A 13,091-nucleotide genomic window follows, 5' to 3' on the forward strand; every position below is an offset into this window, starting at 1 on the left:
ATATAATATAGAATATATAGAGCAAGAAGGATTTATGTGGATGATAAGAAAGATGTGATATGTGAAATTATGGATATCGGTGACAAAAGATAAACTTTGTGGCGCAGTAAAAACCTCCGCAGTCTGAGGAGATCGTGGACTTAGAATAATTTTTGAAATTTTGAGGCGCAGCAAAAAATTAATAATAGAATATGGAGTAGTAAATATATAAAATTGAAAGATGGAACTCAAAGATTGAAAGAAGTAATCTATTTAAAGATAAAAGAATGTTTAAAAGATTGAAAATAGAAACGATAAGAGTGAAATATATATATAAAAGGAGGTGAAATTTTAGTTAAGATTCTGGATGAACGATTACAACGATGGAATGGTACGAAACTTGGAGGGTTGATTACGAAAATCACAAATTAAGACATGATGAAAATATCGGAAATATAGATATAGATGAATTAAGGGGAGAAAATATAACATGTGAGATATGTTATCCGACAAGAGATACACCAGAAGTTTTCAAGAAATTTTGGAAAATATTGCAAAAATTTGAATATACGATAAAAGATTATAATGCAGAAACTATAAGAGCGTTACTAAATTTATTAAGTATAGATAGTGAAGAAAGAAATAATTATACAAAAGGAAGGACTAGAGATGCATTAGATGTAATAGTCGAATCGATAAGATACTTGAAACAACCAGTATTAAGAGAGAAAGGATTAAAAATAATAATAATAGTGATCGTGAGGGATTGTATAGAAAATGATAAAGAAGATGAAACAATGGACAGATTGATAGGGAATGAAGAATTAATAAGATATGGTTATATTTTGGAAGATTGGGATGTGAATATAAGATTTGGGGAATTTTATGAGTGGTATAAAGAAGCTATAACAGATTTTATAGAATGTAAAGATAGCACTATTAGAAGATACAAAAATATATTATATGAAGAAGCTGAATTAAAAGAAGATGAGTCAACAGAAAAGATAGAAGCGTTCAAACAAAAGATTAAATTAATGTTGCACACGATGCACATAAAAGTTCGTAAACATGGTTGGGGAATTAGCAAAGAAATAGTTGAAAAGGTTTATGATAAGATTAGGGGGTTTGAACAGGTAAATATGGATGAAACAGATAGTGATGACACACCGAGAAGTTATACTATAACAGAAACAGATGATGGGGAAGAAGAAAATTTACCGATTAGTAAAAATGAAGAAATGTCAGATGAGGAATCTAATGAATCTAATAATGTTGAAGAAACAGAAACAACAAAGATATTCGAAGAAATAATTAGAATGGATTTGAAAAGAATGGGATATGATGTAGAAATAACGGAAATTGAAAGAATAAGAAAATTTGGAGTAACCGCAAAGATAATAACAACATATGAATTTATGAAGAAATATTTAACAATATGGAATCTTGAAGATGAAGAATTAGATGGACAAATATTACAATGGAGAGTTGAAAACACAAAAGAATGTGAAAGATGTGAAATTGAAAGATTAAAGAAAGAATTCAAAATTGGAAAAGAAACTTGCATAGAATGTGAAAAAGATATTGAAAAAGAAAATCCAATAAATGATGAAGATGAAGTGGAAGAGGATATAAAAGGACCCGAAATTGGCTCAAGTAAAAAATCAAAAAGCAAAAAGGAAAACAAAGAATTGAAGAAAACACCTATAATACCAATAATACCAGTACCACCAATAAAACCAAAGATAACAATGGCAGCATCAAGAGATGAACTCAGAGCGGATCTAAGAGCACTAATGAATACTATGTATAATCATGATATTGGGGCAGATTGGAACAATTTAGCATTACCACCAGTAACATTGACAGGATTACAAGGAGAAGTTCAAGCGAATACTAATGCAATAGGAAATTTAAACGCAAATAGGGGAGCTATTGTGGAAATACCAGTATTTTATGGTACCAGTGGAGAAGATCCAGAAGAATGGGCAGATAAATTTGAGGAGACATTTACAGCGAATGGTTTAGGGAATGATGACGCGCAGAGATTTAGATTAGCAAAAGCGAAATTAATGGGAGGAGCAGCAGATTGGTTAAAGACTGAAGGAGTAAATATTGTCGATTGGAATGTTAATGGAGATCATAATTTAAGATTAAGAGTAAGAATAATTGGAAAGTATGCAAGTGATGAAATTAAAGATAGATGGCTAGAACAATTAGAAAAGATTAGACAGGGAGACGAGAATGTAACTCAATACCTTACGAGATTTAAGTATATGTTAAAGAGAGCGGGAGGTGATGCAGCAGTAGCAGCAAATCAGCAAAAGAGAATTTTTATTAGAGGATTAAAACCGGACTTTACTAAAGACGTAGTAATGGGAAATCCAGCAGATCTAAATGCAACATTTCAGATAGCAAAAAACGTAGAAAGAGGTTTAGAAGCATTAACAGATAAAGTACAACCAAAAGGAATTAATGATGAACAAAGAAGACAAGAACCTATTGTTCAAGGGAATGTAAGGAATAATAAAGGGGTAAGTGTAGATGAATTAGCAGACAGTTTCGCGAAGTTACAAATTAAGATGTTAGAAGATGAGAATGAAAGATTAAGAAATTTAGCGAGTCAGAGCTATAGGCGATTGCCACAAAGAAACCAACCAATGCAAAGAAACCAACCAATGCAAAGAAGTCAACCAATTCAAAGAAATCAGTCATTCCAAAAAAGGGTACCGACATGCTATACATGTGGTAGAGTTGGTCATTATTCAGGAGAGTGTCCAGAGAAAAGAAGGAATGCGAGAATAAATGTGATGGACGAATATGATGATCAAGAAGAATATGATTATGATGGATATGAATATGGGGAACCACAATACGGTGAAATGTATTATACACAAGGTTATTACGATGATTATGAAGATAGGGAATTAAATTACCATAATGAATTATACGCAAAAGATAACGCAGTAAAAACAAGAAGACAAACAAGAAGGTCGAATCCAATAATGGGATATAAAAATAATGGTGAAGAAGGAAATTTACAAGAAGAATTAAGAGAAGCGGGAAATAGAATGGATGATAGAGAAATACCAAGTGGAACAACAACACCAAGATATACGCCTGAAAGGATAGAACAAAATAATGTATACAAAGATAGTCAAAATTGGGATAGTCCAATAGGACCAGAAGATTATAATTATGGTCGGCGACCCATGACAAAAGATGGAAGATTTTATAAACCAATGTTCACAAAGGAAGGCAAAGCATTTTACCCTGGAATGCGGCAAGATGAATTTGGAAATTGGGTTAGAACAAAGCCATCAGGGACAGGAAAGCCCAGAGAATATGGACTGAGATTAACTGATGGAATACCACCTTACGATATTGTGGAAGACGTGAAAAATTGTAGAGCGAATATAACAATTGGACAAATGATAAATGAGAATACTAAGTATCATAAACAATTGAGAGAAGGAACATATAGACCAAGAAGCATAAATGAGAAAAATTGACTACACTCGGTGGGAACTATGAAAAATGAAGAGAAAAGAACTACAGCAATGAGAACAGAATTAGAAGTTGAAGATCAATTAGTGAATGTAATAATAGATACTGGAGCAGCAGTAAGTGTGATAACAGACAAATTAAGGAGGAGATTGAATATACCTATATTTGGAAAAAGTAAATTTAGATGTACAATAGCAAATGGGCAAAAGATAGCAGCGTTAGGAAAGGCAAATATAACTTTGAGATACAAAGATGAATTGGAAATACTAAAAGAAGTTGAGGTAATCGATTCAGAAGAAGAGGATCTAATTTTGGGAAATGATATATGGAAGCTGTATAATGCAAAAATAAATTTTGAAGATCATACCTTAAGAATAGAAGAACAAGGAGAAATAATAACGATTCCAGTAGGATATGAAAGAGAAGCAATATGTGAAAGTGAGGAGAGCGAGGATGACGAAGAATATGAAAGCAACGATGAAGGAGAGGTATTCAAAATGCACCAGAATTTTAAATAGAAAGTCTTGGCTCTGAAGAGAGAGAGACGGAAAAGATGCTCGAACCAAGTGGAAAATTTATGCAAAAACTAAGTATAGGGAAAGTAGAAGAACCAATTTGGGAAAATATGGTAAAATTACTATTAGAATACCAGGATATTTTAGAATATGATGAGGAAATAGAAGGAAGAACAAAAGCAGCGCAACATGAAATAAAGATAAAAGAGGGGGTAGAACCAATAAAGCAAAGAAGATACAAAGAAACAGATGAAAAAGCAAAATTTATAAGCGAAGAAGTGGATAAATTGTTAAAACAAGGAAGGATAAGGAAATCAAAAAGTCCATGGAGTTCACCGGTTACGTTAGCAGGAAAGAAAACGGGAAAATATAGATTCTGTATTGATTACAGAAAGCTAAACAAGATAACTATAATGGATAGTTTTCCTTTACCAAGAATGGATGAATTGTTAGACAAATACAGAAAAGCAAAATGGTTTTCAAGTATAGATTTAGCGGCAGGATTTAATCAAGTAGAAATGAAAGAAGAAGACAAAGAAAAAACAGCATTTGTATGTTCAAAGGGATTATTTGAGTATAATGTAATGCCATTCGGTTTAACGAATGCACCAGCAACATTTCAAAGATTAATGGATGAAATATTAGAAGAATACATAAACGATTTTGTAGTAGTATATATTGACGATATTATGATATATTCAGAAAATTTAAAAGACCATATGGAACATGTGGAAAAAGTATTAAAGAAGTTACAGGAGAATAATTTAATAATAAAACTAAAGAAATGTAGATTTTTGGAAAGAAATATAGAATTTTTAGGACATATAGTAGGAAATGATGGATTAAGGCCAGACGATAAAAAGATAGAAAAGATAAAAGAAATGAAGGCACCAACAACAGTGAAAGAAGTAAGATCATTTTTGGGACTTTGTTCATATTACAGAAAATTTGTGAAGAATTTTTCAAAGATAGCAAGACCAATAAGTGATTTGAGAAAGAAGGGAATACCTTTCATTTGGGGAAGAGAACAACAAGAAGCGTTTGAAAAATTGAAAGAAAAGTTAATACAATATCCAATATTGCGACATCCAGATTGGAAGAAAGAATTTTTATTAATAACAGATGCATCAGGAAAAGGATTAGGTGCAGTATTAAGTCAAAAAGATGAAAAAGGAAAAGAAGTAGTAATAGCATATGCAAGTAGAAGTTTATTACCAGCAGAAGAAAATTATCCGATAACAGAATTGGAATGTTTAGGAATAGTTTGGGGAATTCAACACTTTCATAAATATTTAATCGATAGAAAATTTAAAGTAATAACAGATCACAGTGCATTAAAAGGATTAATGAATGCAAAGATACCAAAAGGAAAAAGAGCAAGATGGGTGATGGAATTACAGCAGTATAATTTTGAAGTAATACATAGGTCGGGAAAAGAAAATACGAATGCTGACGCATTAAGTAGGTTATTAAAGATAGTAGAGGATCAACCAGAAATAGTAATAATTGATGGAGTAGACGGATTAGGAAAAACAAGTATAGTACAAAATTTAATTAAAGAATGGGAAAAACAAGGATTAAAAGTAAGATTCAATACTTATAAAAGAAGAAGAAAAGATAAAGATGAATTTTATGAATCAAAGATGGAGACGGAATGGAAATTTAGAAAAGAAGTAGTGGAACAAATAAATAGAAGAATGTTAGAATATGACGAAGATACAGATATAATAATTTTAGACAAATCACCATATTGTGAATATTATTATCAAAAGACGAAAAGTTTTGACAGAGGATTAATTACTCCATATGGAAATCATGAGATGGAGAAAGAAATATTCAGATTGAAAGATACAATAGATAAATCAATAGTGATATTTTTAGAAAAAGATGGCGATGTATGTTGGAAAAATTACATTGGAAGAGAGACAAAGAAAACGGAAAAATCATCATACCCAACATTAAAGAAGGATGAATATTTGGACATGGTTAAAATGTTTGAAGAAAATCAGAGTGTGTACAAAGATACTAAAAGATACAGTCGAGTAAAAGTTAAAAATGACAATAGTAGTTGGAGAAAAGTATTTAAAGAGGTGGAGAAATGGAGAAGAGCACAGAACTAAAAATACAGAACACATAACGAAAATAACAAATTTAGAAGTGAAATCAATTAAAGAGGTATTATGGAAGAAAATAATTATAAGAAAATAATTGACAATATCGAAAAGGAGAATAAATATGAATTGAAAGAAGGAATTCTATATAGAGTAAAAGGACAAAACAAATTTAGAGTAATCAGGGATTATGAATACGAAGGATTGATGTACATGATGCATGATAACGAATTATCAGGACATTTTGGAGTAGAAGCGACATTAGATAGAATAAAAGAAAATTATTGGTGGAAAAATATGAAAGAAGATGTAGAAGAATATGTAAAAACGTGTTGGAATTGTCAAATGAGAGGAAAACCAAGAGGAAAGAACGAATTAATGCCAATAAAGATAAATGAACCATTCGAGATGATTGGAATAGATATAGTTGGACCATTAAAAGAGACAGAAAAGGGAAATAAGTATATTGTAGTAGCAATGGATTATTTTACAAAATGGCCGAGGCCGCACCACTAAAAGAAGCTACAGCAAAAGAAGTGGTAGAATTTATTTGGAGAGACATAATTTGTAGACATGGATGTCCAAAGAAAATAATTAGCGATAGAGGGACTCACTTTAACAATAAAATGATGGAAGAATTAGTAGAAAGATGTGGGATAAATCATAGATTAAGTACACCATATAGGCCACAAACAAATGGTTTGGTCGAAAGATTCAATAAAACTTTATGCGAAGGATTAGCCAAATTAGGGGAAGAAAACTGGGATAAACATATACCATCCGTATTATTTGCATACAGAACAAAGAAGCAATCGTCAACAAGAATTAAACCTTTTTATGCAACATACGGAAGGAGAGCGAAATTACCATTAGACAAAGATGAAAACAAGATAACATTAGCTGATAGAGTAAAAATACTAATTGAGGAGCTACCAGTAATAAGAAGAAAAATGAAAGAGAACGTGGAAGAAGCTCAGGAAAAACAAAAACAACAACATGACAAAAGAGGAATTAGGAAACCTAAATTTGAAATAGGAGAAAAAGTATTATTATACGAAGCGTGGAGAGAAAAACAATGGTCTGGAAAATTACAGAACAAATGGAAAGGACCATATTTAATTCACGAAGAATTTGGAAATGGGGCATATAAACTCAAAGAATTGGATGGAAGAATACTAAAGACTCCGCAAAATGGAGAATGGTTAAAGAAATTTTATGATCGAAGGGGATTTACACCAAAAATAGTAATTAAAGGAAAAGAGGTATTCGATAAGACCCGAGTTCGATTCGATTAAAATTATTATGGATAAGACACGAGTTCGATTCTATTAGAGTTATTTGTGAGGTCACAAATAGCGAAGAGGGGGATAATGTAAACGGTCGAATATCAAGCATGAAAAGATGATAAAATTCAACCACCAAATGTAATTTCCAAATATTAAGAACGAACAAATTGATTGTGAATTGGCGTAGATGGATAAATAATTAGCCGAAAAGGATAAACATTTAAGAAGAGTAATGGGAATCCCATAATTTTTATGAACTCAATATTTTAGTAATATATAAACTAAGCGATATCTATAATGTTGATAAACATTTAGGAAGAGTAATGATCTACATAATGTAATATTCATCAAGTAGTTGACAAAGAACCAATAGGATAATTAGAGTCGATCAATTGCGGCTTAGCAATCTTTAACAATAAGAACGATTAGAAAGAATAATTATAAGCCACAAAAGATAGATTATAAGCAAAACACATAAAGTGAATTGAAAGAACATATAGAATAATGTCAGAAAGATTAAAAAAACACACAAAATAATATAAAAGATAATATAAAAAGATAGTATAAAGATGGAACATAAAAGATAACATATTAAAAAGAACATATATAAAAAGATAGCATAGCATATTAAAAGATAGCATATTAAACGATAGCATATTAAAAGATAGCGTATTTAAAATATAGATAGTATATTAGAAAGATAGTTCAAAGATAATATGTAAAAAGAACATAAAAGATAGTATATAGATAGAATAGAAAGTAGTATAAAAATTGTATAAATAGAGAACGGAATTCAAGGTAATTCCATAGTTCTCATCCACAGAACTCAATAAAAATATAAGTTAAATTTAATTATTTGTTAATGAAGTATAATATTAATTAAAGGTAATAGGTTCGCCCTAAACTTTAACTAATGTTCGCTTAATTAATTTTAATTGAATAAAATGGAAATTTAAGATGAATTAAATATACATTTTTGAAAAGAAATAATTCGTAGCGAGAGCTATCGAAGTTTGAAATTAAAGGTAAAAGTGGATATAATTTGGGGAAAATTTAGAGAAGTTAAATTTTATTTTATATCATTCGACGTTTTATATTACTAACGCTATTTATGTCGTGAACCAAGAATGTTGTTGTATGTTGTTCGTTGATTATGTTGTTTGTTAATTATGACGTTGATTATTTGCTTGTTCGTTTAATTGTTCGTTAGTTCGATTATTCGTTCGTTCGACCATGGGAATGCCCGTTCGATGTGGCAACTCTGTAAATTGATGACAGAGGGAATTTGGGGGATCTCACCATTAACATTAAGTTGACCAAATTTAATGAGGGGAGAAGGGTGAGGAGAAAAATTATGCTTTTTGTTGTCCATCATTACTACACTATGATAAAGAGCGTAAGTAGTAAAGGAGTATAAAAGTAATCAATAATTATTGGGAGTTCGCATTATCGCGAGCAGCCAAGAATTGTTGTTGTTGAGCCATGCCTTGTTTAACCGTTTTAGTGAGCTCAGTAACAGTAGCAGTAAAAGAGGAAAGGCGATCTTGTGGTGAAGTAGCGAGACCAAGGATCATACTCATACGGGGAGGGAGAGGAATATGCGATTGAGCAATGAAATTGGGGCCATTTGGTGGCGAAGATGGAGAGCTAAAATCCATAAGGTTGTCACTAAGACGTCTAGGACCAGAGGATTCATCATTATCCTATCCTTGATTCATTGGCTCGGGTACAGGGACAAGGGGAGCCTGAGGTTGTGGGGATCTGGGAATAGGAGGAGGAGAAGAAGAGTGTTGATCTTCCAACCATTTGACACGATGTTGAAGTTGGGCAAATTCTGTGGTGAGGTGAGAAATCTCTTCGAGTATAATGGTAATTTGATCAGTAATCTGCTGCCAATCCATTAAAGGGGGAACATCCATTGCAGCGACGTCATGATCCAACTCAGATTGAGAAGGACGATGAGGATAACGACAATTGTTAGGACGAGAGCGCGAACGTGAAGATCTAGGGCGAGACTGTGATCGGAAAGGAACTTTTCTACCAGCGGCATCAGCATAAGATCTATGTTCAGAATTAGCAGGTCACGCAAAACGATTGTGACGTTTAGCAGGATGAGAGGGAGGTAAGTGTTTGTTATATAATCCACGCAATTTATCATTGCTAGACCATGGGCGAGAAGGACGTTGTGGAGCACGTGATGAAGCACATTTGTCCAGATTACAACCGGGGTGGCCACAACGATGACAAAGAGAGGAGACTTCGGTAGGTTCATGCCAGGTAAGGCCAATAGATTTGAGAGCACAAGTAATCCCCATAGCTGACTCTTTGGTAGCAGCAGAAGAGAAATGTACATATGCATAAGGTTTGGGTGTATAAGAGTTGTAGGAGAAAGGAATGTTAACGCTTTTAGCGGAAACTTCTTCGGCAATTTCAGAAAGATCAGCGGCAACAGAACCGCGAGGGAGGCCGGCAAGAAGTGCAACATGAGCGCGCCTAATAGCGCGTTAGTTAGGTGAATGAGAGGCTGGGCAAACGCGTAAGCAATGTTCAGTACAAAGAACAGCCCACGTGTTATCAAATTGGTCCAGGGAGGTGGCGGAGTCAAAAACTATATACGCAGTGCGATAAAGTTTTGAAAGACGCATACGGCAGTGAATAACAATACCATAACGGGAAAAAGTGCCCCTTAATTGTGCATCAGTGACAAAGAGAGGGATGTCGGTAACTACCAGGGTACGAAGTTGTTCATCTGCCTTTTTTGCAGATGGGTCATGCTCGTGAAACTGTAGATCATGCAGGGAGGTGATAGGCGCAGCGATAGCTTTTTCCATATCGGGTTTGAAACGAAAGTAAACAACGATAAGTTTATTATCGCCAGATTCTTGAGTGGTAGCTTTACTACCATAAGAGGAAAAAGAGGAGAATTCGCGGTCAGTCGCGTCGCAAGCTTCACGATTGGTCTTGTAGTGGGTCCAAAATTCTTCAATAGTGGAGGGCGCAGCCGCAGCATAAAAGCGAAGGGGAAAAGATTGTATAGCGGCAGTAGACGCATCGGGAGACGCAGCGCGTTCAGGCTCAGGAGGCAAAATTTCTACAGATTTTTCTTTGTCTGCGGAGTTGGAGGGGAAGTGTTGGGAGTCCTCAAGGGAGGTACCAGAGTCAGGAGCTGAAGGGGACGTGTTGGTATCAACGGGAGGGGGAAGCGAAGTTGAAGTATTATCCTGAGGAGCAGGAGGAGTCAAAATATTGTCTTGGTCCATAACGGGTTCAGAAGATACCCGTGTGCGCTTTGCAGAGTTGTCGGTCGAAGGTTGCGAAGTAGGACCTGGAATAGAAGCAGAAGAACCTTGACCTTGAACGTTGCCAGAAGGAGGACTCTGGGCAGGACGTTTTGGAGCAGAAGAACCAGAAGCTTTATTGTTTCATTTGTTTGTCATAGCTAGAAGTAGAAGGGAGAACTAAAATATGTAATAGTTAATAGTAACGCGAAGTAAATAATAAAAATACTTCAAAAAAATCTTTTTATTTTTTGTCGCAATATTGTCGTGAAGGCAACAGGAGAGAGTTTTTAGTTTTTTTAGTTTTATCCTTTTGCGATCACTGGCTGATGAGTTATTCAACAAAATGTTAAGCATCGGCATTATTATATTTCTTGATTTACGTTTACTGCGCCATTTAACATTTTGCTAAATTTCTCAGTACCTAGTGATTGTAAAAAGACGATTAATAGCTCGTTGGAATCGCCTCATCAAGACGAATCGAATGGTGGTAAGCTCATCTCTCTGTGATCAATATTGACGGAGTTACTACTTAAAAACCATTTAATATTTTTTAATTTCGGAAATTGATCTAGTGATTGGATTTCGATGTATTTTATACCATTGGATTCGCCGCATTAAGACGAATCGAATGGTAGTAAGATTGTCTCTCCAGGATCAATATTGACAGAGTTATTACACAAAAACTATTAATATTTTTTTAATTTTGGAAATTAATCTAGTGATTGGATTTCTATGTATTTTATACCATTAGAACCGTCTCATCAAGACGAATCGAATGGCGGTAAGATCATCTCTCTACGATTAATATTAGTGGAGCTATGATACAATAAAGTTTTGAGTATAATTTTGGCTAAAATTATGTTAATTTTTGGCCGGAATTATGATATACTAATATAAGAAATTTTTTATATAGTCACATCTCTTTATAATCACCAAATATGGACTGTCCCAAATGTATGACTATAAAGAGAGTTGACTGTACCTTTTTTTTAGTAAGTATATTTTTCTTTTAAATGACTTTCTTATTTTTTTTCTAGGGTTTCTGGATTTCTTGTACATACCGGACTGGTGAGTTGTTTTTTATTTGTTTTGCTTTAAAGAAACGTTTTTAGCGTTTCATTTTTATTTTCTTTTATCTAGGAACACAGGTTTTTTGTACATGCCGGACTTTTAAAGGTAAATTGTGAGGGCTTTTCTTACTTGTTTAACCTTAAAGAAACGTTTTTAATGTTTCATTTTTTATTATTATTTTTTAGGGATGCCAGATTTTTTGTACAAATTGAATTTTTAAAGATTTTGGATTTTTGTACAAATCTTTCGCTCTGGACTTACAACGGTTTCCGTTTCCTAGTTATATATTATACAAAGTGAATATTGGTTTAAATCAAAATTATACATGTCAAGAATATATAATATATATAACTTAGTGATACCTGCCTAAACTCTTTTTGCCAAAAATTACAGTTTTATCACCAACTAGTTTCAGTTTCATCATTAACTAACTATATAATAATAATTTTTAATTTTAATTTTAATTACAGTCAACTCTCTTTATAGTCACACATTTGGGACAGTCCATATTTGGTGATTATAAAGAGATGTGACTATATAAAAAATTTCTTATATTAGTATATTATAATTCCGGCCAAAAATTAACATAATTTTAGCCAAAATTATACTCAAAACTTTATTGTATCGTAACTCCGCCAATATTAATCGTAGAGAGATGATCTTACCGCCATTCGATTCGTCTTGATGAGACGGTTCTAATGGTATAAAATACATCGAAATCAAATCACTAGATTAATTTCCGAAATTAAAAAAATATTAATGGTTTTTGTGTAATAACTCTGCCAATATTGATCCTAGAGAGACGATCTTACCGCCATTCGATTCGTCTTGATGAGACGGTTCTAATGGTATAAGATACATCGAAATCCAATCACTAGATTAATTTCCGAAATTAAAAAATATTAATGGTTTTTGTGTAATAACTCTGCCAATATTGATCCTAGAGAGACAATCTTACTACCATTCGATTCGTCTTAATGCGACGAATCTAATGGTATAAAATACATCGAAATCCAATCACTAGATCATTTTCCGAAATTAAAAAATATTAAATGGTTTTTAAGTAGTAACTCCGTCAATATTGATCACAGAGAGATGAGCTTACCACCATTCGATTCGTCTTGATGAGGCGATTCCAACGAGCTATTAATCGTCTTTTTACAATCACTAGGTACTGAGAAATTTAGCAAAATGTTAAATGGCGCAGTAAACGTAAATCAAGAAATATAATAATGCCGATGCTTAACATTTTGTTGAATAACTCATCAGCCAGTGATCGCAAAAGGATAAAACTACCACCATTCGATTCATCTCAGTGAGACGATTCTAACAAGCTATGATACA

The 13,091-nt window shown here is 33.1% G+C and overlaps 1 protein-coding gene across 1 annotated transcript; it reads left to right on the forward strand.

Moving 5' to 3' along the window:
* Positions 1-362: 362 nt before the first annotated feature.
* On the forward strand, positions 363-3,488 carry OCT59_013907 (uncharacterized protein; the record flags this gene model as incomplete). Its single annotated transcript, XM_066141833.1, has 1 exon — positions 363-3,488. One exon carries the CDS (start codon positions 363-365, stop codon positions 3,486-3,488), a length of 3,126 nt encoding a protein of 1,041 aa, XP_066001927.1.
* Positions 3,489-13,091: the final 9,603 nt, after the last annotated feature.

The sequence above is a fragment of the Rhizophagus irregularis genome, chromosome 21 (genome assembly GCF_026210795.1).
Source record: "Rhizophagus irregularis chromosome 21, complete sequence".
NCBI lineage: Eukaryota > Fungi > Glomeromycota > Glomeromycetes > Glomerales > Glomeraceae > Rhizophagus > Rhizophagus irregularis.